General features: G+C 34.6%; 1 protein-coding gene across 1 annotated transcript in view; it reads left to right on the top strand.

Moving 5' to 3' along the window:
• Window positions 1-25,928, top strand: part of LRP1B (LDL receptor related protein 1B) — a gene marked incomplete at its 5' end in the record, with an annotated part of 5,941,474 nt that overhangs the window by 1,480,885 nt on the left and 4,434,661 nt on the right. Inside the window, one exon of the mRNA XM_044073672.1 lies at window positions 9,655-9,819. Within this exon, the coding sequence (XP_043929607.1) occupies window positions 9,655-9,819 (165 nt within the window). The remainder of the gene's footprint in view (window positions 1-9,654; window positions 9,820-25,928) is intronic.

Genomic DNA, 25,928 nt, shown 5'->3' with positions numbered 1-25,928 from the left:
TTATTTTATGAACTGCTGCTAATAATCAGACTCACATATTGATAGATTCATACATTTATATTTAAACTTACTATCTGTAATTGATTCAACAGTAATGTTTCAATTTTCTTCTTATTAAATTTTAGCACTGATACTTCTTGATAGTTTCCAACTTATCCATTTCCTTGACTGAATAATGTAAATCTCCTATAGTTAGTAATACATCATCTGCAAAAAGCTATATTTTTTGATTGACAATCCTTATTAACTGAGAATCCTTCAATTTTTCCATTGCTTCTTATACCATCAGCTAAGGGTTCAGTAACTAATACAAATGGTGTAGGGGCAAAGGACACCCTTTCTTTGTGCCTTTGTTTAAAGCGAATCCTTGAGAAATGTAAGATCCAATTTTGACTTATGGTTTGGAGTCTCTTTACATTTTTTTACTATTCCAGTAAATTGTTCTGGAAATGCAAATGTTTCTAAAGTTTTAAACAAGTAGTTCCAATCTGAAGAGTCAAAAGCTCTCTCAATATGTAAGCTAGTTAGGGAAAATTCCTTGCTCATTCCTTCTGCTAAATATTTTTTTTAAATTCTATTAACTTGCACTTCCATTTGATAAAATCATCAGCAATAGCAAGTGTAACTATCTTGAGGGCTGGTTTAATGTTCGTTCATCTTTGTTCAACAGCAAGTTGATAATATGTCTAAGAATGGCATTTTCTTTTTCTGAAAAGTGACAGACTTTTATTTCTTCATTCTCCTGGACTCCAGACTTCTCGACACACCATCTAACCTGCTATTGCTTCCCTAGACTGGTCTTCCCTGGAATGCTTGGATTGCTGTGTATAGGATGAAGGTCTCACACAGAGTTGTCTGGAACCATGAAAAATGTCCTTTGCAAACACCATGCTGTCAACTGTAATATTATAATAGTCCACTGATTATTTATAGAAAATCAATCAGATATGACCATTCAGAATACTGTTCTGGCCAAGAAGGCATGAAGGTACAGAATTAAGGTTCTGAGTTTAGTCTGCTATAATCAGATGCCTGCTCACATACATTTGTTCATGCTACTAGGAACTTTTGTAAATTATGAGGAATATCCACTACTTCATCAGTGGCTATAACTATACTTTGATGCCAGGTCTGGTAACAGATTAATTACACAAGACAAATCTTCATCCAATTTTGATCCAGCTGTCGAATAATTTATTTACCTTTTAGTTACTTATCAATCACCCTAATAATTTCAATTTATTCAGTATCTTATTGATGATATGGGTAAATAAAAAGCTTATCATTTTGGGAATTTCAATCTAAAAGTCTTTGGTCCCTTCCTCATGACATTACAATGTTTCTAGATAACATCATTCTTATTCAGCTAACTCATAAATACATTTTGCCAGAAATAAAATGTTATAGGTAAGACAATTAAGAACAGTTGAGAGAGGACCTCACTGAGCATGGCTGAAAAGTAACCCCTTTGTGGTGTAAATAGTATACAAGATGCTGTGAGCTTTTTCTCTGCAATGATCTCTGTAGCCTTCCCACTTTCTTCTTTGTTTGTGCTTATGGACTGCTGATGGGAAATGGTGTTAGCAAAGGTATTATTCACCTGTAAGAAATGTGACCAGAATTGTTTTCTTCTCTTTTATGTTATAATTTTAACTTTTATTATGTAATTAAACTGTGCTGGCTGTACTGTGTTACTTGCTGTACTTTCCTGTTTACTGTACTTATTATTTTGTGTTGTAGACATTTAAGTTTCTGGTACTTTTATGTATGTATGTGCAGTGGATATAAAAAGTTTACACACCCCTGTTAAAATGCCAGGTTTTTGTGATATAAAAAAAAAGGAGACCACAATAAATAATTTCAAAACTTTTCCCACTTTAATGTGACCTAAAACCTGTACAATTCAATTGAAAAACAAAACAAATCTGTTAGGGGGAAAAATATAAAAAATATAAAATGCGCAATAACATGGGTGAATATGTGTGCACAACCTTAAACTAATACTTTGTTGAGGCACATTTTGATTTAATTACATTTAGTCATCTCGCGTAGGAGTTTATCAGCACGGCTCATCTTGACTTGTCAATATTTGCCCACTCTTCCTTGCAAAAGCATTCCAAATCTGTTAGATTGCGAGGATATCTCTTGTGCACAGCCCTCTTCAGGTCACCCTGCAGATTTTCTATTGCATTTATGTCTGGGCTCTGGCTGGGCTATTCTAAAACTGTAATTCTCTTCTGGTGAAGTTATTCGTTTGAAGAGTTTGGATGTATGCCTGAGGTCATTGTTGTGTTAAAAGATGAAATTCCTCTTCATCTTCAGCTTTCTAGCAGACGCCTGAAGGTTTTGGGCCTCTACCTTTCTACCTTGACTAAAGCCCCAGTTCCAGCTGAAGAAAAGCAACCCCAAAGCATGATACTGCCACCACCATGTTTCACCATGGGTGTGGTATTCTTTTGGTGATGCAAAGTGTTGTTTTTGCGTCAAATGTACCTTTTGGAATTGTGGCCAAAAAGTTCAACCTTGGTCTCATCAAACCATAAGACATTTTCACACATGCTTTTGGGAGACGTGATGTATTATTTTGCAAATTTTAGCCGGGCCTGGACTTTTTCTGTGTAAGAAAAGGCATCCGTCTTGCAACCCTACCCCATAGCCTACATATATGGAGAATACTGGAGATTGTTGTTACATGTAGTACACAACCAGTACTTGCCAGAAATTCCTGCAGCTCCTTCAGTGTTTCTGTAGTTCTCTTGGCAGGCTCCCTGACCAGTTTTTGTTTTGTCTTTTTATCAGTTTTGGAGGGACATCCATTTCTTTGCAATGTACTGTTGTCCCATATTTTCTCCACTTTTTGATGACTGTCTTCACTGTGTTCCATTGGTATCCAATGCTGTGGAATTTTTTTGTACCCTTCTCCTGACTGATACCTTTCAACAATGAGATCCCTTTCATGCTTTGTAAGCTCTCTCTGAACTTATGGCTTTTGCTGTAGCAGGCAACTGAGTAAATGTCAGGAAAATCCCACTAGAACAGCTGAACTTTACTTGGGGTTAGTCAGAGTCTCTTTAGCTGATGGCAAGTGTGTACCCAAGAAGACAGAATGCTGTAATTAAATCAAAATGTGGTTCAACAAAGTATTAGTTTAAGGGTGCGCACAGTTATGCAACCAGCTTATTGTAAGTTTTTTATTGTTTATATTTTTCCCCCAACAGATTTGTTTTTTTTTTTCAATTGAATTGTAGAGGTTATAGATCACATTAAAGGTGGGAAAAGTTTTGAAATGATTTATCGTGGTCTCATTTTTTTATATCATAAAAAACAGCATTTTAACAGGGATGTGTACACTTTTTATATCCACTGTATGAATGTATGTATGTATTTATTTATTTATTTACTGGTGTCTGCCACAGCTGACTTCGACAACATGTAAGTTCAGCAACTAAAATTATTATGATACAGTTTAAAAAGCTGATATTCACATAAAGCTTGCAGTTTTCATGCATTACAAGAAAATATACATGAGTGTATGTGTGTGCATGACTGTATACATGCCAATTTTTTTATGTAAGAGAATTAATGCGAGTATGTTTGTGAGCATGTGTGGGTGTGTGTGTGCCTGTGTGTGCATGTATGTATGCTGAGTTGGTTTAATATCATTCTATCTGACATGCTTAATTCTGTGGTGCTGTTTCCTTCCCAGCCATCAGCACAGAGCTTGAATATTGGGATAGCACGATTCCATAGTCTGTCTTGTCATACACCATTGATCTTAAAACTTAAAATGCGCTTGTTGCATAGTTAGTGTTGTGAAACATGATACCTGTTACTGACTGCAGTTATAGCATTATAGCACAAGTCCACTCACTGTCATTATAGCATTATAGCACAAGTCCACTCACTGTCATTTTACAGTTCACATCCATCACAAAAAAGTGCTAATGAAAAATCTGTTGCTCTGTTATAAAATTAATAACAGCATTAGAACTTCATCTATTGCTGTAGCCCTTTCTCTTCTAAATATTCCTCACTTTTCCCTAACTGTTGTGCTGACATCAAGTTGTGTGTGTATATTCAGACAACATGCTAAGAATGGCCATATCTCTCAGCTGCACAGTTTTTTGAAGGATGTTCAGGATTTTTGCCTTATATTTTGATCTGTTCCTCATGTAATTTGTTGGTTTCTGGCAAATCGTTGAGGTCTGAAGTCATTAAATACTGATACATTTACATTTTTGGACTTCATATCATTTGTAAAATATAGTCATTCAAAACCATTATTCTAGCAATTTTCTAAATTTATAACATTAATATTATAAAATTTGATCTGGATTGTGGGCCTTTATGCAAACATTGTTGACTTTGTCCAGAATTAGAGTGCTAAAAGGTTGCGAAGTATGAGAATGTCATACATTGTTGATAATTAAAGCTCAAAGCAAAAGCCATTATAAAATGAATGAAAACATACTGTATAAATATACTAAGTTCAACATCAGTATCTCTCACCATGATATTGCAATAATTCTGGACAAAGAGAAAAGTAAATAAGGAGATAAAAGAAAATCTATGATACAACTTTATTTCTAGAACAACATGTTTTATATTACATGCATTATTTGAAGGACATGAAGCTTGAAACTCGGATTCAAGCTATATTTACACTCTGAGCTTTGCAGTGCTTTACCAAAAAAATATGACAAACAGAATGATAATATAACATTTTCAAGCAATGACAGTATTAGAAAAGTAATTCCTTCTGATATTCTCACTGCAATCATTACTTCGGTAGTGAACCTACTCAGTATAAGCAAGCTGTAAGAATGATGAATCAATGAACTTTGATGTGCAGCAAACACCCAAATAAAACAATCATGTAATAATATCAGCTAGCGTATAACTGCTATAAATTAAATAAAACTAAGTGTGAATTTATTGCACAACCAATGATTGCCTACTTAAAATGCAGAGGTTCCTATCAGCATCTCGAACGCAGACAATATCGAATATGATATTGTCGACACGAGAATGCTGAAAGTGCAGAACATCGAACGGGTAAACAGAAATCTCTGTAAGGGGACATTTCCATTTACTACAATGTAGTGTGATCTCAGAGTTGGTATATTTAAATAGCGGGGGTGTGGGGGGTGCAGGGGACTTGCCCCCCTGCCTACACCCTTTAGGGTTTTTTTTTTATATATCGGCATTCAAAAATTTAATAGTTCGATCATTTCAGGTCAATATTTAGTGATTTGAACTATTAAATTTTTGAAATGCTGATATAGACCCAAAATGCAGTGCTCTAAAATGCAGTGCTCTAAAATACCTGTAGATATCTCAACTGTGCCTAAAGCATGTGAATTGTCTTGTAAATATGGTCGTCACATGACAGAGGGAAAACTACAATGAAGAAAAGAACACTGCTTATTCATTGCTCACACACAGTTCATGTTTCTTCATTGCTCACACACAGTTCATGCTTCTTCATTGCTCACACACAGTTCATGCTTCTTCATTGCTCACACACAGTTCATGCTTCTTCATTGTTCACACACAGTTCATGCTTCTTCATTGTTCACACACAGTTCATGCTTCTTCATTGTTCACACACAGTTCATGCTTTAGCACATGTTTTTACTACAGTTAAATGCAGTTCTGCAATATCTATCATTAGAATAACACCATGGCTCTGCTTTTGTATTGTTTTTCTTGTTGAGGTTTTAAAGAACTATCTGCCCTATATTGCTAAGCTGGTGTGCTTTGCTTGTTGTAGTTTGCTTTGAAGCTTTTGAGAGCTAAGTACAAAAAGCACAACAGATTCATTCAGAACACCATTGCACATCATCACCACAGACACAAAACTGAAAATATGTCTTTGCCAAACCTTAACGAATAGCCAGGTGGATTCCTGCTCAACACTACAGGCAGATTATTTCTTGTGCTTTTGGCTAAGTTCACCTGCAGTATCTGATCTGTTTTTATTCATTTAATATACAACTCAACAGATAACCACAATTTAATAACATAAATAAATGTCAAATTAAGGAAGTACAGTAAGTTGGCAATTAACAAAACATAGCAAAATTGCTTTAACCAATGCTGTACACAGGAAAGACAACTTTCCCTCTTTTGTTTGTCGACTATGACTTCAATGCAGATGCATTAATAAGACATGGCTGCATCAGCAGAAAGGAAGAAATCTCAATGTAAACGTACAGCTGGTAGTGACAAACAGCCCATGTTTACAAGCAATTCCAATGCTAGAACACAAACAAGTGATGCACGGTAATGACATAATACGAAAAGATAATAAAACATCGGGAAAAAAAAGACCAGATCACTTTTATATTGTGTTGCATAGGCAGCGAGGTAATAAGTATATTCCTCTGACTTCTTTGAAGCAAATGCTGCTTAAAATACCAGTTTTCATGACAAATGTATTTGTCATGCAAATGAAAGAAAGCTTTGTTATGTTGAAATGAACATAAATAAATAGAATCCTCTAGGTTATATTAAATGTACCTCTTTTACAAAACATACATTTACTTATTAAAAAATGAGCAACTGTAGCTATTAAAAAGTTAAATTAAATTAGTTGTATTCAAAACTAATTTAAAAGTAATTTCTGTACACGATTATTCATTAAATTAGTTTATCTACACACTATCATGCACTGTATGTTCTTTACAGGAAGATTTCTTATCCATGAAGCACTTAAATCTCCATATGCCTATAAACATCCATGGGGGACCTCTATTAGCACCCCAATGAAGAACACTGCATGCTAAACCAGCTGCATTAGGAACAGCAGTGTCATAGACATAAAACCTAATTAGCCAACAATATGCAGCTATAAAACTTTATGTAGCCCTTAACAGCATTTGTGTTATATCAAGCATGAACACGTTGCTCTGCCATTCAGACACTACAGTGCATACCTTTTCTCATCCTCAGTACAAACACTAAAGGTTCAAAACACTACTGAGACCACTTTCTTGTTACTGAAGACAAAGTTCATTGCCTGTGACAAATTTATTTTCCCTTGCTTTTTTTAAGAGTATCAGAAAGCACTTTTCATCTTATTTCTACTTTATTTGCTTCAGTTAGTATGCGTTATGTAGTTGCAGTAATAATTTGAATAGTATAACATTCCTTGTTTTACATCAGAACTGACACTGCATGGGGCACACTGCATAAAGTCAAAAGGTGTCTGTTTTTGAAACTGACTTTAACTTGGGTTTTAAACCAGATGCTGTCCATGTATCACGGAAGTAATTAGTGCAGCTGATTGAATCTATTATTATTCTGAGAGTTCATCATTACCAATGTAAAAACAATGTAATATTTGTTTTTTTTTTTTATTTTTGCTTGCACATTTATTTTTATTTTGTTAAAGGAGGTGCAGTGGGGTAGATTCATCTTACAATGGAGCCTCTGAACAAATATGACTTATCAAGAAAGTATACAATATAAATATCAGTTCCACAGACACAGAAGTAGGTATGAATATAAGAATATAAAGAGAGTAATGAGTATTACAGAAAGTATGCAAATGTGTAAGAGTAGCCGCTAAAGAAATCCATGTATAGAGCATATATAATTTATAAAGTTCTGTTGTGGTAAGGCTGCAGGAGTGGAAGTGATACAGCAGTACATGCTGAAGGTTGTTCACTTTATTTGGGGTTTAATGCCAGCACACCTTTTTATGTTGCTTGGAATGACTGGGTAGTAGCTATTATTTACAAATAAGGGTAGTGATCATTTTCAAAACTTGACATAGACGACTGAGTGTTACAGTTATAAAGGATCTTATTCCTTACCTTCCCTGGAAAAGAATATGCCATGGAGATGGAAGGAGACAATCAAAAAGTCATATTTCTGGTTCTTTAGGAGCAATAGATCAAGTGATCAACTATTTCTGCTTACACATATATTGGAGTGGTCATGGAAGCCTACAAAACCAAGTTATATATGGTTTAGGAGACATCATCTGACAGTGTACCCTGAGCTATCTTGCAAAATAAATTTAAAGGTATAGTGCCATAATACTGCTGAATCATGCAGTTTAGATTCTGCATTTAAGAAATGAGACCTGTGTAGACATTCAGATGGTTAGGTTTGATACTTTCAAGATGGGCATGGGATTCCATCAAGGCTATGGCTCATCTTCCTTCCTGTTTGTGATATTCATGGAGAGAACATTAAGATACAAAACATACAGAGTATCTAGTCTAGAGACACAAGGTATCATCTTTGTTGTTTGCAGATGACATTGTTCTGTTCTCTTAAAGTGACTATGAGCTCCAGCTTGCACTGGAGTGATTCATTGATAAATACACAGCAACTGTGAGAAACTCCTCACCTCCCAATCAGAGTTTGTAGTTCTCTCCTAAGAAAGAGTAGACTATCTTCTGCAGGTGAGGAAGAAGAAGATAATTCATTATAGAGGAGGTCATGGAATTTGGAGTCTTATCCATTACTGAGGGTAGAGGGGATCAGGAGATTGACCAGTTGATGGATGTACAGGCAACAGTACCGCAAGCATTCTAATGCATTGCGGGCAGTGGTGAGGTAAAAGTTTATTCATAGGATGAAACATGGGATATAACTATCAAATTCTATCCCTGTAGCCTCCTATAGTCATGACTTGTGAGTATCTTGGAGTAAAGGTGGTGCTCCACTCTGTTTAGAGAAATCACATGTGGTTGGCTTGGGCACGTTGTGAAAGATCCCACAAGTACCTATCAATGGAGACATATCAGGTACAGCACACAGACCAAACTCCATAAAACAGATCCATGCACAGATAATGGATTATATTTCTTAATTTACCCAAAAATGCCTTGAGGTCCCACAGAATGTGCTGGAGACAGGACAGTCTGTCCTATTCTCTTCACCTTGTATCAATGTGACACTTATCAGTGTAAAAGGCTTAGATAATCAATGGATCTATGGAGTATTAACTCTATGACAAATGTGCTTTAATCTTTAGTCTTTCCTACACCATTAATATTATATGATTTAAGCAAAAGAATTAGCAGGAATAATGAATGCATACCACATTAATATGCATACTGTACACTGTCTGGAGATATAAGTTCATGACATAGATACAGGCAAAAAACATCAACTTTATCCCTAGCAACCTTTGTGCTCTTCTAGATAAATGCAAGCAATTTTCTAATGTGCAAAGAACACCCACTGACAGTAGAATACATTTATTTGATGATATCCCTAAACGTTTCACTTTTATATTTAAATTATGATTATGGTTGTGCTTATGTTCATATCATAAATGGGACATAGCTGCTTATTACATATGCAATCTTCACAAACATGTACTGCAGTATTAAGGAGGGTTATATTATAATACTTCCACTTGTAAATGGTTAACAAGCATTTGCTTTTTTCTGTTCTTAATATTTGAATCCAGACATTAGGTTGTGTATGAATTTAGTTACAGTTTTATATCTTGCAATGTGCACTTTAATGGAGCACTTCAATGTTATTCTATTGTTTGCGTATCGCCAGATAAAAAGTTATATTTATATATATATATATATATATATATATATATATATATATATATATATATATATATATACACATATACACACACACACACACAAATATATGTAATTTCTTTTCTCCTAGCCTTCTCTTTTGGACGGACTGGGATGCTAACTTTCCTCGTATAGAATCAGCCTCTATGAGTGGATCAAGAAGGCAAATAATTTACAAAGATATGGAAACCGGAGCCTGGCCTAATGGACTCACTGTAGACCATCTTGAAAATCGGATAGTATGGACTGATGCAAGGTAACACTTGAAATAAATAATGTTTTTGATCTCTGTCTTTAGTAAATAAAATGTTTACATTTACTATTCATTGGCATTTTGAATAGGATAATAATGATATACAGTTTTGATTCTGATGGTAAAGGTTTATCCTCCACAATGCAGCAATACAAAATTATATTTTTATTTATTTAGCTAAATAAACATATTATACAAAATTATATTCTTAAAAAATAGAAAGCACTCAGGCAGAGGAAGAAACGCACAATCAGATGTAATACCAAGTATTATTGTGCAAAATCCAAATTTATTTAAAAAAGGGTAAGAGCTTTAACAATAAACTAATATTGCTTCATCTCATACCTCTCAACCTGGAAACATCAAAAATCTGGACAAAGGCTGTGAAAAATAGGTACAAATCTGTACGCTGATTAGCATACAATTTGAATATTTAATTATGTAACCCCACCCACTCCAATGGAATTGTGGGATATCAAACACAAATTGAACGGGCAAAATAATAAACACAAAATATAACCAGAATACTGTTTTAAACATTTGAATGTGTATCTTACTTTGAACTTGTATAAAATTTAAAATACAGTTGTCTTTTATAAAATTAAAATTAACTGCATTGAATTGAGAGAGATGTTGAAAGCTGACAAGTAACAGCAGACCCCATGTAGAAAATCAGAAAAAAAAAAGGATGATGATTTAATTCCAGTTAAGCTTGCATTGTACTAGTTACCTAGTAATTAAGAACCTGTTAACTATCTCCTTCAAAGGAAGACATTCTCAGGACTGCAGCATCCACCGCCTTTAACAGTACACCACAGTACAGGATCAGCAATCCATCTGTGAGAGTAGAACCCACAGCCTTCTATATCAAAAGTAAGTGTACTACCTGTTATGCTATTAACAATACAAGCAGACTTGGCATAAGCAGCATTAAACTTCTCTTCCCCTGAAGCTTTCAGCTCCTTGTAAAATCACTCGACACTCAACTATCTCTCTCAGCTTTGCAGCACAAAGCCAACATTTATTGTGGGGGACAAAAGCCCAATAACCAGGGACCATTTTAAACATTGCTTGTATAATCTTGGAAAGTTGCTAGAATAAAATGTGTAGCCAAATTACCATGCATTCTCTGAAAGATAGGAAGACTGAAACATAAATGGTTATCATGATTTAGTAAATTCCAGTTCTCACTAATTTGCTAGAGTACCGCAAATTTTAAGAGGAACAGACCAGAGTTAGGAGCTGCATGGATGGCAAAGTGGTAGTGTTGTTGCCTCACAGCAAGCAATTCTCCAGTTTAATTCTCAGCTGAGGTGCCTTCTGTGCAGAGTCTGCATGTTCTCCCTGTGTTTGTATGGGTTTCCTCCCACATTTCAACCCAGATATGGGTAATTCAGGCTCTTGCTCTGTGTAATGCTAACTACCAGTTATTCTTAACTGGGGCACGCACAGCAAACTCTGCTGTAAGCAGAAACACGGAGTTTGTTGGACAGGTTTGATATAAAATATATGTATTTATTTTATTTACTTTATTTATATTTGTTTTCTGTGGTAGAGCACTGGTCCTACTGGACCTTTTCATCCCAGACCAGTGTTTACAAACCAGAAAAAAAAATTAATAAACAGATTTTATAGTATAAGAAAAAAGTTAGTGACCTACACAAACATTATGAAAGAAGAAGATTTGCAGATGTAAAGAATTCACATATTAACGTAGTTAGGGAGGATAAGAACAAATATTTTTGCTTTCATTTTTAGGCTGCATATTGTGACATTATTTACAGTATTTGCAAATGAAGACTGACAATAGCAATAGAAAGAAAAAAGGGAGAAAGGAAAGGGATGGTAGAAATGAGAGGGGAAGGAATATGGTAGCACATTTTGGAGGAACTGAGTGCTTTTACCAAAAGTAAAATTTAGAAGGAAGCATTTAATCAGTTAACTGAATTCTTAAGAAAACAAGTACATTTGGCGTCTTTGTGGAGAAACTTTCTAAATCCAAAGTGGAATGGAGAAAAATTGAAAACTTAGAATGAAGGAAGGAAGGAAAAGAATCAGACAGACATTTACAAGTTAAATTGGTCATTCAATCATTCATTCTTGGATGCCTGCTTTATTCATTTTAGGGTCACATAGTGAGCCAGAACATATCCCAGTACTCAGTGGGTGCAAGGCAGAGAAAGTATTGCTGAATGCCCACATAGATGCAGTTCTTATAAACGTACACACACACCTTCCGCAAACTTAGCTGTAAGCAGAAACACTAACTTCCGCTCTTTGAAAGCAAAAGCAGCAGACAGAGCCTCCAATAAAATAAACTCGGCAGAATGAAAAGAAAGCAGATTTAACCCAGATAAATGGTTGTACGCAGATAGCGGCAGAGAACCTCCTTGAAAAAAAACCTCTGTGAAAGCAAAAACAGCAGATAACTTCCAATAAAATAAACTGAAAAGCTTATAAAATAAAGCAGATAACCTCTGTGAAAAAGAAATAAACGGGCTGTACACACACAGCATAGCAGATAACATCCGTGAAAAGAAAGCAGATAAATAAAATAAAGGGGTGTGAACACACACACACACACACACACACACACACACACACACACACACACACACACACACACAGATAAATCTGCAAATAAACTTGAATTTGGCTGAAACACAGCAGATAACTTTCGCAAACTCGACTGTAAGCAGAAACACGATAACTTCCTATCTGTGAAAGCAAAAGCAGCAGACTGAAAAGAAAGCAGATTCAGCTCAGATAAATGGTTGTACACAGATAGCAGAAAACCTCCTTGAAAAAAACCTCAGTGAAAGCAAAAGCAGCAAACAATCTCTAATAAAATCAACTGAAAGCTGAAAGCATATAAAATAAAACAGATAACCTCCGTGAAAAAAAAAAAACTCAGGCTGTACACACACAGCAGATAGCCTCCATGAAAAGAAAGAAGATTAATAAAGGACTGTAACGTAAGCAGATTAATAAAGGGCTGTAACGTTCTGTTTAACTAGATGATGCCAACTACTACAAATACAATACACCACCATGTTCACCTTCTGTTCTATTTCTAACGCTGACAGCAAAGTGTTCCATGGTACAGTTCCATTCCATAACAGATCTGTGCATATGAACCTATATCAACAAACAAGCTAACAGCAGTAGCAAAGTATTAGATGCCGGCAGCAAAAGAAGAGAAGCAGATAAATAAAATAAGCTTACACCATTACCATGTTCTGTTGTAACTAGATGCCAACAGCAAACTAGCAGTTCCACCCACGGATTTACAAACAGCAGAGGTATTCTACTCTTCAGCGGTTCTTCTGCATTCAGAACACACAAGCTAGCCAGCAGTTCCATAACATTTATTTAAAAATAAACGCTGAACGTCAGTACAGATAGCAATAATTCCCAGCAGATAAAACAGTCAGTTCCTTTCTCAACAAACTTACAACAGAAGCAGATCATCCATTAGTGAAATCTGGAATTAAAGGGGCCACTTGGAAATTTGTGGCACCCCATTATTTTACCCTCAAAACCGATAAATACCGAGGAATTCTGTATGGTTGAGAGGTATCGGTTCATCTAGTCTGGGTGTTTTCTATTTTCACTTTCTCCATTTTCGCTTTTGGGTTGTTTGGTTCATTTAAAATTATATTTTTATTTATTTAGCTAAATAAAAATACTATAAAATGACTAACTCTCACTTGTCTATAGTTTGTTTTATTTCCTAAATTATTTACGTTTGAATATTATGTATTGTTCATTATTCAAAATGATTTAGTAACACATGAAAGGGTGAGTTTAAACTAAAGCCAGAAGAAAGACATAAAAAAATAAAACCTACAAAAATGTAAAATTAAAGAAGTTGAGAAAGTCAACATTTTAGCATCAACAAATGCTTGAAGTGTTCCTACAAAACTCTCCTATAAAACAGAAATTTACGAATTTCCTAAAGAAGTACTCAAAGTGTCAGTCAGTTAAATCGAGCATGCTAGCTGATTCCACAGGTCCAAGGTACCCGATGTTTCTGTTAGTCTGTTTCATGCCACTTGCGGTACTAGCATTTAAAAGAAGCAGAGTTAATAGGCAGAAATTGTGAAACCACACTGTGTGAAACATGATTATATCACATATCGACAATACAATATTGCACCCTTGTAGATAGTAGAAACAAAGCTCTTATGGTCATCAAAGAGCATCCCACAAAGGTTAAGTATTTCTATTCCACTACAGTAGTGTAAAGTAACACCATTTCTCTATCTGATTCTGCAGTTCCTTTTTTTTTAAGTAAAGTACATTCATTTCCTACTCTTTACATTTATATTTATTTCATAGTTTCATGGGGTCATGGATATATGCTAGGATAACAACTACCCTGGCCTTTGTAAGGATTATTTTGCAATCCAACCCTACTGTGTTCATATGTTACCTGGGCATTTATTAGGAGGTGGTATGTTATTGAACAAATTTCTACAAATTTCTAGTTTTCTTTTCATTAAGGTTTAATTTATAAAACATTTTTCTGTTTTTATTTTGTAACATACTTCTAATATTTTTTTTCACAGAAAGCCTCAAAGGCTTTTACAGTATCACTAAACCAGGATTATAGGTGGACGGCTTTGACAAAAAAATTAGAATAACCGTGACCGACATCATTCAATATATATTTTAAATTTAACTTATGAGTATAGAGCTTGAGTTCTATTAGAGTTTTTGTAACATTTGCCCTCCTACTGGGCTGGAAATTAAGTTCTAGTTTCAACAATTTAATGTGCTCATCAGAAATGTTAAAAATCAGACAAATTATAAACTGAGATAGAATTACCCAGTCCAACAGCAACAGAACTAAGTTCTTATTTACTTTCAGTTGAAAAAAAATGTGAAGAAAGTACATTTTCACTGTTAGAACTCACAGAAGGACAGCCAATGTTACTTCCAAGCTGTACTTTGCCCTCTGCTGCATGTCTGATATTCCCTGCTCCTGCTGCATTTCCTTTTTGCTTTCCCACTGAAATTCCCTTGGGGAAAAAAGAGGAAAACTTATGGTTCCAGCAGTGCAGGAGCAAGTATGAATGTGTTGAACCCATTGTGCACACCATAACATCACCTTTAAAGCTGGACTGCTCTACTGAATGAGCCACATTAGTTGCAACTTCACAGAAGCTGAATCCAAACCACTAACAGCTGATGATCCCATCTCTGGCTGTAAAGGTGGAAGAGTGGTGTTAGACCCACTACCTGCGTGTACTGCTGGCTGGGCCTCCTTAATAACATTTGGTCTTGTTTCTTTGCCTGGTCTAGAAGGAAGGGGAACAAAATCACAATAAACATTAACCCCTGCATATGCTGCCAGTTCCTGTTGATTTTTTTAGTTTTACGTTGAACTATTATTTGCTCATACTGTTCAACATTTTTAATCAGCTGCTCATACTCAGATCTTGAGTCTGGACAATTAATAAGAAGTTCACCAATGGTGGCATCCAACTTTGTCAGGAAAACATAATTCTGCCAAAATAGTACTGTTTTTAATAAGATGTTTTAAAAAGTCTTTACCACCCTTGTCAAAGAAAGTAGATAGCTCCTTAAAAAATGGGTTGCCCATAGAGACTCCAATAGGTAGTTTTAAAAAACAAAGACCCTTAGGTACAATGCCAGCATTAATAGAGTATTCAAAATATTTCTTTTCTACATGAAGTGCCTGATAATTCAAACTTCTTTCCATTTTGTCCAAAAGAGGGTTAACATTATTTTTAGCAGCAAAGTTATTATTTGCCAAAACTATATCCCCTGCAAATGGATCAAAGGTAACATTTAAAAACTTACTAGCTGTTCTGTTTGTTGAATTACATTGACAATGCTCCTGCCATGGAAACAAAGCAGGATTCAGGGTAATATTATTAGAAGAGTTAGTAACTTTATAACTCTGTCTAATTTTAGCTGACAAAACAGTCAAAGACCTTTGCATTCCTGCTGGCAAAATAAGTTCAAGTGTTTTTTTTCTTTGATGATAGGTATAGAATGTAGAATCAAATCCAAATCATTGTCCTCTAGTGCTCCAGCCATGTGTTGCAATAACAAAACACAATAAAAGGAGAAAAGCAACAAACAAGCAAGCACAGGTGTCCACAGTACAAAAAAACACAAAATCCACCAAGAAAAGCACTGGAGAAGCTAAGAAAGTTCTTTTTTAGCATAGTTAAAATCTAATGTTCACTATTCATCCCCAAGACTTCATCAGAAATGATAAAATACATTTCCAAATCACTTTTAAACCATTCAAAAAACATTTGACCAATCAGATTATCTCATTAATAAATCAATTAAATAAATAAAAACATTTAAAGACATACTACAAAAATGTGCATGTCAACGTGTCCACACAGTTTAAAACACAAGGGCATTCACTCCTGTATATTCACTTTAGTAATTTTCCTATTTTTTAAGAAACATTTTATGTTCACCATATCATTCAGACCAGGGGGTAAATAAGAAGCAAGTTTAATCTGTCATTCTGCCTCTCTTTGCTCAACAAAATTTCTAAAGTCCCCTCCCCTAAGGTCACATTTAACAGCTTCCACTATAGAAAAAGTACTTTTTTTTCAGTTAGAACATGTCAAGGAATGCTTAAAAAGGGCATTATTACTATCTTTATTTTTATAGCATACAAGTGCTCTAATACCCATTTCCTTAAACTTCTGATAGACATGTCCACATAAAAACTTAGGCATGTTGAACACATCACAAGAAACATTATCCCTGTTGTACTGCAGCTCAATTTTCCAGGGATAGATTTAATAAACTGTACATGCTCCAGAAACACAACAGGACCCTCAGAAATAAATCTACATGCCCTGCAGCCTGAACATTTGAACATATCCCAAGTTTCACCAGAAGTAAGGGTTGGCCCAAATTTATTTTCTAACAAATGTTTAAAATTTTGATTTTTTTGTAAACAAAATGGGGGCCTTCTCCAAGAACTTTAGATAAAGCTGCATTACCTGTAACTACTTTCCAATCCTCACTAATAATCTGTCAGATGTAATTACTGTATACATTAATGTCCAAACAGAATCTGGGACCTTCTGCCCTTCTCTCTTTTGTGTGTGTACCACTAGATGCTACAGTCTGAGCATTTGTAAAAAAACCCCTTAGCATAATAGGAGGAAAATCTGTCCGTCTCCTATGAATGACCTCTTGAGCCATATTTTAAGTAGGTCTCCAGGGTAACCTCTTTCCAAAAATAACTCTTTTATGAGGTTAATTTCCTTAAAAAAAAAACAGAATCTTCCACTATCATTTGAGATGCTTGAATGAACTGTCCTCTAGGAATATTTTTCTCATAAAGTAAGGGTAGCAACTTTTGAAATGGACATTGCTGTTACAAAATGTACTCTTACGATGAATACTACTCAAAAACATATTTGTGTTAGTGTCCATTATCAAGTTAATACCAAAAAGGAAAACTTGTTTCCTGTTTCCCCCACCACAAACTTTAAAAATGTAGTACTAGCACGTAAAAGCTCCACAAACTCATTGACATTAAAATTGACTTTGTAAACTATAAAGAACAGATCATCTGAAAATCTTTTATAAAAGATAATTTGTTCTGAATAATAAATGTGTGGCAGTATTCCCATGTCCCACCAACCTAACACTGAATTTGCATAGGTTGGGCCAACAGCGGCCCGCATAGCTGGGTATTTCTATCTCAGTTTATAATTTGTCTGATTTTAACATTTCTGATGAGCACATTAAATTGTTGAAACTGGGATTTAATTTCCAGCCCAGTAGGAGGGCCAATGTTACTTAAACTCTGATAGAACTCAAGCTCTATACTCGTAAGTTAAATTTAAGATATATATTGAATGATGTTGGTCACAGTTATTGCATTTTTTGTCAAAGCCGTCCACCTAATCCTGGTTTAGTGCATACTGTAAAAGCCTTTAAGGCTTTCTGTGAAAAAGATATTAAAAGTATGTTACAAAATCAAAACAGAAAAATGTTTTATAACTTAAACCTTAATGAAAAGAAAGCTCTGAATGAACTTATTTCAAGGAAATATTTGAGGTTTATTTAAGGTTTATGAAGGCAGATAAGGGTAGGGCTATTGTCATAATGAACTCAATTTACTACATAGAAGCTATGGAAATTATGTTGGCAAATGTATTAGAGTATAGGAAAGTCATGAAATTTGAAATTGTTAAAAGTTATGCCTGTATCCACATATGACATGTTTATGAACTCTGAAATAAATAGGGAAGTGTTTGAATTTTTCTGTGTGGATAATCCCAGGGTGGGTGTGTTGTTTGCAATTTCCAAACTTCACAAAAGTGTTGAAAAACCTCCATTCAGACCTATTATATCAGCCTCAGGAAGTTGCACTGACTGTATTTCTCTGTATTTAGATTCAGTGTTGAACCCACAATTAAGCATCTTCTTTCTTATGTAGCTGATTATTGGGATTTTTTGAACCAGATTAGGTCATTTTTTTTCTTCCTCATATGTTAGGTTGGAAAATTTACTGATGTTCACTGTTGATATTGTTTACCTATTCACTTGTATCTCTAAAGATGTTGGGGTTGATTATGTAAGATGGTTTATGGGGAAGCATACAAGTTTAAGTAACAACAGTATTATTACTTATACTGCTTTGTTAGATTTATTATTAGATAACAACTTTTTGTTTAACAAGCAATTTTATAAACAACTACAAGGGGTGGCCATGAGGGCCACTGTTGGCCCAACCTATGCAAATTCGGTATTAGGTTGGAGGGACATGGAAATACTGCCACACATTGATTATTCAGAACAAATTATCTTTTATAAAAGATTTACAGATGACCTGTACTTTATAGTTTACAAAGACAATTTTAATGTCAATGGGTTTGTGGAGCATTTAAGTGGTAGTACTACATTTTTAAAGTTAGTGGTGAGGGAAACAGGAAACAAGGTTTCCTTTTTGGATGTTAACTTGATAATGGACACTAACAAGAATGTGTTTTTGAGTAGTATTCATCGTAAGAGTACATTCTGCAACAAATATGTCCATTTCAAGAGTTGCCACCATAACTTTATGTGAAAAAACATTCCTAGTGGACAGTTCATTCGAGCATCTCAAATGATAGTGGATGATTCTGTTCTGAATAGAGATTGCGGTACAGTGTGGGTTGAGAAGTGTATCCTTTTCCTCACTGTAGTGCAGTCTCGAGTTGGTATATAAAATTTGCAGGGGGTGTGGGGGTACAGCCCCCCATGGGGGTTGCAGGTGGACTTACCCCCCCTACAAAAATGTGAAGTTCTTTGTTGCGCAGTACGTTTGTACTCCTGAAAAAGATAACTTACGTTTCTGTTGTAAAAGGTGCAGGGGAAACAGTATGTGGAATAATGTCAAATTTTAATACTCTGCATGACATTCGACACACTGACCTACTTACTCTGCTGTCGTCAATGTTGTAAGTCAGTCATATGAATGGATTATTTTGTGTAATTCACGATTTTGATAGAAAACCTGTATATATATATATATATATATATATATATATATACACACACACACACACACACACACATATATATATATATATATATATATATATATATATATATATATATATATATGTTAATATGACACTATCCCACATCGGTCTATATTGAATTATTAATGACATGGGTACATAAAGATTCAGTGCATCAAACAACAATCCATTAAAAACAAAAGGTTCCATCAAACCTAAAACCACACTAAAATAGCCAAAACACAACTCCTTGCACTCCCTGTGTGATTGACTGTGTCCTCTACACTTTTGAAACCTTAAAGACACAAGTTCTGAGATCACACATCAGTGGTGCTCTCAGAGGGAACACACACACACACACACACACACACACACACACACACACACACACACACACACACACACACACACACACACACACACATCATTTGGCTATACTGCTGTACTCCACTAATTTGGACTTTATTTTGTCAGCTGCAGTAATTAATCTAATCAAATAAAACTCATTGCTGAAAAAGTTATATTCAGTAAAACCCATGACATCTCCCCACACAGACTCTGATTCTACCTATGTGACCCCCTACTTCTTCATTGATCACTGATTTTTTTTTTCCCTTACTCCTAAAGCTGCCATGAGTAGTGATTGCCAGACACTGATGCTACAGGAGTATAATGCCTGCATTTGTTAAAGAAATTATGGTGTTTTAACAAATGCCAGCAGTGCATTTGTAGTCAGGGCAAAGTTAAGATTTTTTTCTCTTTTTCTGCACCGTTTCAATCCAGTTTGGAGAAGACTAGCCCTGCACTTCTAGAATCTATGGTGGACATTTTCCCTCCGTTGTATATGAAAAGATTCAGTTATTTTAAATGGCAGAATATTTAGAACGCAACAGCCAGAGTCACATGACAGGATGCTTTTAGTTCTGATGAAGTTCCATTTTTCACTATGGTAACAAAAGTGCTTAACTTTTCTCTGTAAACTGTGTCTATATAACTAGGACAATTTGCATTATTTGTTTTCAACATTTTCTCATGTCAAATCGACTTTTTGGTTACCAAAAAATAAACAAAGCCAAAGCTTCATGTTTTGGCTGATACACATTAGGCAGTCCAAAACAGTTTTGGAATGCTATTGGTTGATAGGTGCTCCACTGCTGACTATGAGACTATAGAGCATGTTTTCTCAAAATGTCTGAATAACAGACTTCCAAGATGGCTCTTGGATGCCAGCAAAGAAGAAATTTAGAGAACCTGAAAGAAAATTAACCACATAAAGGGAGGAGAAAGCACTGCCTGGGAAGAATCCTGCAACTCTTCAGTAAAAAAAAAAAAAAAAAGCAGTTCAAGCTCCATCTTTGGTGCAATATATGATTTCCAGTAATCTAGAGGTAATAATAAGTCAAACATGCTCAGAGCTGATTAAAATAAATGAAACACTGAAGGACGGCATCAATTCATATTAAAAGTTGGAATAAATGGACAGAACTTTAAACAGCTATTCAAGTGAGCTGTTAAAAGTGCAAAAATCAGAGGCCGAAATGAGGAGTATGAGACTGCTAAAGAAGAGATGTTTCAAAAAATTGTAGAATCAGAAGGCAAAGCACATATGGAAAACTTAAGATTTTTTGGTTGTACCAGAGAAACTGAAAGGAACAGATTGTATTAATTTTAAAATAAAGCAACTAGACTGGTATTCCACAGCAGGAGGTGTTAATTGAAAGGACATGGTGCCCATGCTCCAAACCTGACCATAAGAAAGTACCCAAGACCACTGATAGTAAAGATGCAATCCTACTAGCAAAAGAGTTTATTTTGACAGAATTGTGCCAGAAGGACAAAGTACTAAAAATTGGAGACAATAGAATGTTTGTGGAAAATGACTTCTCACTGTGCACCAGGCAGAAGAGGAGTACATTTATTCCACCAATCAGGGAGTGGAACGAAACAAATATGAGATTCAAGCTGCTGTATCCAGCTCTCTTCAGAATATGTTTTCCTGGAGGCTCAAAGTCATTTCTGATGTAGAACATTCTAAGGAGGAAATAAGTTTGGCCACCAAAATGTGTGCTATCAACCAGAAGGGGATTCTGATTTTAAGTCTTCAGATAATAATGCTCATAGAGAGACTATGCCAGTGAAACCTTTTCCAATGTTCCAATTGAGAATGCTTGAGAGACAGAGACAAGCACAGAGGTTGACTATTAGAACTAGGACTATGTTGGAAATGAACCAGAGGCTGGAGTTGGGAGAAGGAGATCAACAGGTAGAAAATCAGCAACTTTGAAAATAATGAATAACTATGGAATGGCAAAGCATCAATCACATTTGTAAAATATGGTGGAACAAGAAAACTGAAAATATTGGAGTTTTTTGACTTTTTAAACTTTAGGGAACTCCTAAGCATATGCTCTACTTCAGGTCATTAATGTTTGGAAAAAACATTAAGGAGGGTGGTAGAGTGAAAAACAAGAGAACTGTAACTAAAACAAGTTTTGTTCTAAACAGCATATTTTATAAAACATGGCATATGCTGAAGATTATACAGTAAAGTCTTTTCAGTTATTTTAATTGTAATATGGATACTAACGTAAACAGGTGCCCTCCATTTTTCCCCTCTTCTTTCTTTCTTCTTGTTCAGTTTAAAAAAAATGAATGTGCTGCAGTGTAAAACAAAATCCTGACAAAAGAGCATGAAAGAAGTAAAACTTATATACTTTTTCTTGCTTTTTCATAGGGGAATGACTGGATTAAAACATTAAAGCCCTTGACTTGAAGTGGAACCAAATAAATAAAAGAACATTGAATGTGATGAAAATAAATCTTCATAGTGGAACATGAGAAGCTTGTAGCTGAAGGCAACTGTATGTTTAGTTCTCATGTTTTTATGAAGACAAGGAGATAAGGGCAGTAAATGCAGAATATTTATTTTATCTCAATGGCTAAAATATATATTTTTTCTGAAGGCATTAAAGTTATTTTCTACATGTGTGAGAAGAATAAAGATAAGACAAAAACAGACCACATGCAGTGTATGTAGAAACACACATTAAGACCCATGATACAGCCTGTGTTTCTACATATACTGCATGTGGTCTGTTTTGTCTTACCTTTATTCTTCTTTGCACATGTAGAAAACAACTAGAATGCATTATTATAGGGCAGTTCAAGCCTGTGAGTGTAACTGTCAATCAAGGATAATTGTTCTTAATAGTAGAGTTTAATGTTCAATATTTAAGATGTACATAGCTTTCCATGTTTGTATTAAGTTAATTGGTTATGGAGTTTTCTATTAGAGTGTGTGTGCTTTTTTTTGAGGGTTTTCATTAAAAATAAAAGGTCTTGTAAGCTTTAAAATATGTTCAGCTGTGGTGACTTGCCTAAAAATGGTAATGACCTATCAAATCCAGCTTTATATAGGCCCATTTAAATTTTAACCCATGACTATAAACTGTTTATGACTATAATGGTTAATGAATGGCAAAGGTTATGCCAAAATTCATAGATATGGAAAATGTTCATTTTGTGGAGGGGAGGCAAACATTTGATAACATTTATAAAACAATGATGAGTTCTGGATAGAAAATAATACAGAGTTGAAGGATTTTATCAGGGACAGGAAGAAGGCAAGAGTCATGTGAAATATGGTGATCCTTTCAATAGAAAACTGTGTTTTGGGATTACCTAATTTGAAAAGACATTTTAGAGCTATACAGTTAAAGCTCCTATACATAGCACAAACAGAGAGCTATAATTTCAAATAGAAAGGGATGTTGAAATGGGAGAAGCTCAAGAAATAAGGAGAGACAGAGACTGTGGATGCAAATCCTTAAGGAGAAAAACAATAATCATACAGAATATTATATTCATAAAGTAGCAGAAAGAATTCTAAGAATTAAGCCAACATGATGATGGAAAAAGGAGATTCTACAGATAAGGATGACTACAATTAGGGGTACAGGCAATAGGTAAGACTGGGCTGGAATTTACTGAAAAAACTGTCAAAGGAACTTTGGTATTTGGAGAAAATAATTATCAAGTAAAAGGTAATAGAATGGGATGAGGCCAAGAATTCATTTGAACTGCAGGCTAGAGATTGTTTTCCTTATCAAGGACTAATATCAGAGTATAGGCAAAGAGAAAGGAATAGGGGATAATAAGTGAAAAAACAGCACTGTTAAGAGTTTTAGTAGAATCTAGATCAGATGCTGCTGTTAAAATGGGCTGATTCATAGGGCATAAAAATATTGCATGATTGCTATAAAAATCAATTAGAGGAGGTTAGAAAGGGTAGAGAGAGACTGGATGAGCAATACACACACAATATATATATATATATATATATATATATATATATATATATGTATATATATATATATATATGTATGTATATATATATATATATATATATATATATATATATATATATATATATATATATATATATATATATATATATATATATATATATATATGTGTGTGTATGGCTCCCAGTTATGTTACAAAGTGTAGAAAATTTGGAATCTATGCTTGGAAGTGTTTTCATAGGTATTTTTATAGCCCAAGCAGCTTGCAAAGAAATTTTCCTCCTATAGATTGCAAGTGTTGGAGGTATGGTGGACAAGAAAGAGATAACTGGGAAAATATTTTTGGGAATGTAATGAGTTGACAGACTTTAAAAATTCCCTGCAAACTACTCAGTCAGAAATACTGGATGAGCAAATGTGTGTAACTAAGTAACATTTTTTTGAGCTGTGATACAGAATAATGATAATTATGTACAACATGCTTAAATTACATGCTAAAACAACAGGGCAAAACCATGAATCTGATCTTGCCTCATTGTGTTCACACATTTGTGAAATCCTTAGGACATTACTATGCATAAATAATGCATACTACATTACTATGCAGATATAATGCATGCTACATCACTATGCAGATATAGTGCACACTACATCACTATGCAGATATAATGCGTACTACATCACTATGTAGATATAATGCATACTACAGCACTATGCAGATATAATGTGTACTGCATCACTATGCAGATATAATCGGTACTACATTAGTATACAGCTATAATGTGTACTATATCATTATTTTTTTATTTATTTAATTTATTTATTTATAATGTGTACTACATCACTATGTAGGTATGCAGATATAATGCATACTACATCACTATACAGATATAATGCGCACTACATTACTATGCAGATATAATGCACACTACGTCACTATGCAGGTATAATGCGTACTGCATCACTATGCAGATATAATGTGCACTGCATCACTATGAAAAAATAATGTGTAGTATATCACTATGCAGATACAATGCATACTACATCACTATGCAGATATAATGCATACTGTTTCACTATGCAGATATAATGCGTACTAAATCACTATGCAGATATAATGTGCACTACATCGCCATGCAGATATAATGCACACTGCATCACTATGCACATATAATGCGTACTACATCACTATGCAGATATAATGCACACTACATCGCTATGCAAATATAATATGCACTGCATCACTATGCAGATATAATGCGTACTAAATCACTATGCAGATATAATGCGCACTACGTCACTATGCAGATATAATGCATGCTGCATCACTATGCAGATATAATGCATACATCACTATGCAGATATAATGAATACTGCATTACTATGCAGATATAATGCGTACTACATCAGTATGCAGGTATGCAGATATAATTCATAATACATCACTATGCAGGTATAATGCGGACTACATCACTATGCAATTATAATGCGCACTATGTCACAATGCAGATATAATGCACACTATGACACTATGCAGATATAATGCGTACTGCATCACTCTGCAGATAGAATGCATACTACATCACTATGCAGATAGAATGCGTACTGCATCACTATGCAGATAGAATGTGTATTACATTACTATGCAGAAATACTGTGTTCTAATAGTCTTCCAATACTGGCCAATGATTATGAATAAGACACATCTTTAGAGGCATATTTAAGGGTTTTGATTCTTTTAATTACTGAAAACTAGTCTAGGAATTACAATGTTACAGCTTCAGACATTCAGTACTTACCTTGTTTTAAAGTTGCTTGTTACATTGTTTCTTTAGATTACAGATTTGTCACACATTCTTCCACTACAGATTTGCATAAGTGCATCCCAAGGTTCAGTCCTGAAGCAACTGCTATTCCTCATTTTTACTAAGAGCTTTTACATCTCTTTCCTTGGATATCCAGTTAGGATATGTATTATGTTAATTGTATGGTGACATGGATATGAGAAAAATCTCCTCATACCATCAGCAAGCAACTTTCCACTAACCTAGGAAAAAGTCACTGTCAGCTTAACTCAACGGGCCTCACTTTAAGTTTCAGAAGGATCAAGATCATATTGCTCTGTAAGAAATGTATAATAGCTTCTCTACAAAGAATCTATTTAATTTCATTGTTAGTTTAAAAGGTGGATTGCATTATTTTTAACAGTAATATATCTATCTATACATATATAAACCTATGTAAACATATGTATACATACATAGAGTAGTATATACATATATATATA

This window comes from Protopterus annectens, chromosome 6.part0 (genome assembly GCF_019279795.1).
Source record: "Protopterus annectens isolate FY-2018-M chromosome 6.part0, PAN1.0, whole genome shotgun sequence".
NCBI classification, from domain to species: domain Eukaryota; kingdom Metazoa; phylum Chordata; order Ceratodontiformes; family Protopteridae; genus Protopterus; species Protopterus annectens.
This window is presented reverse-complemented; position numbering and strand designations above follow the sequence as displayed.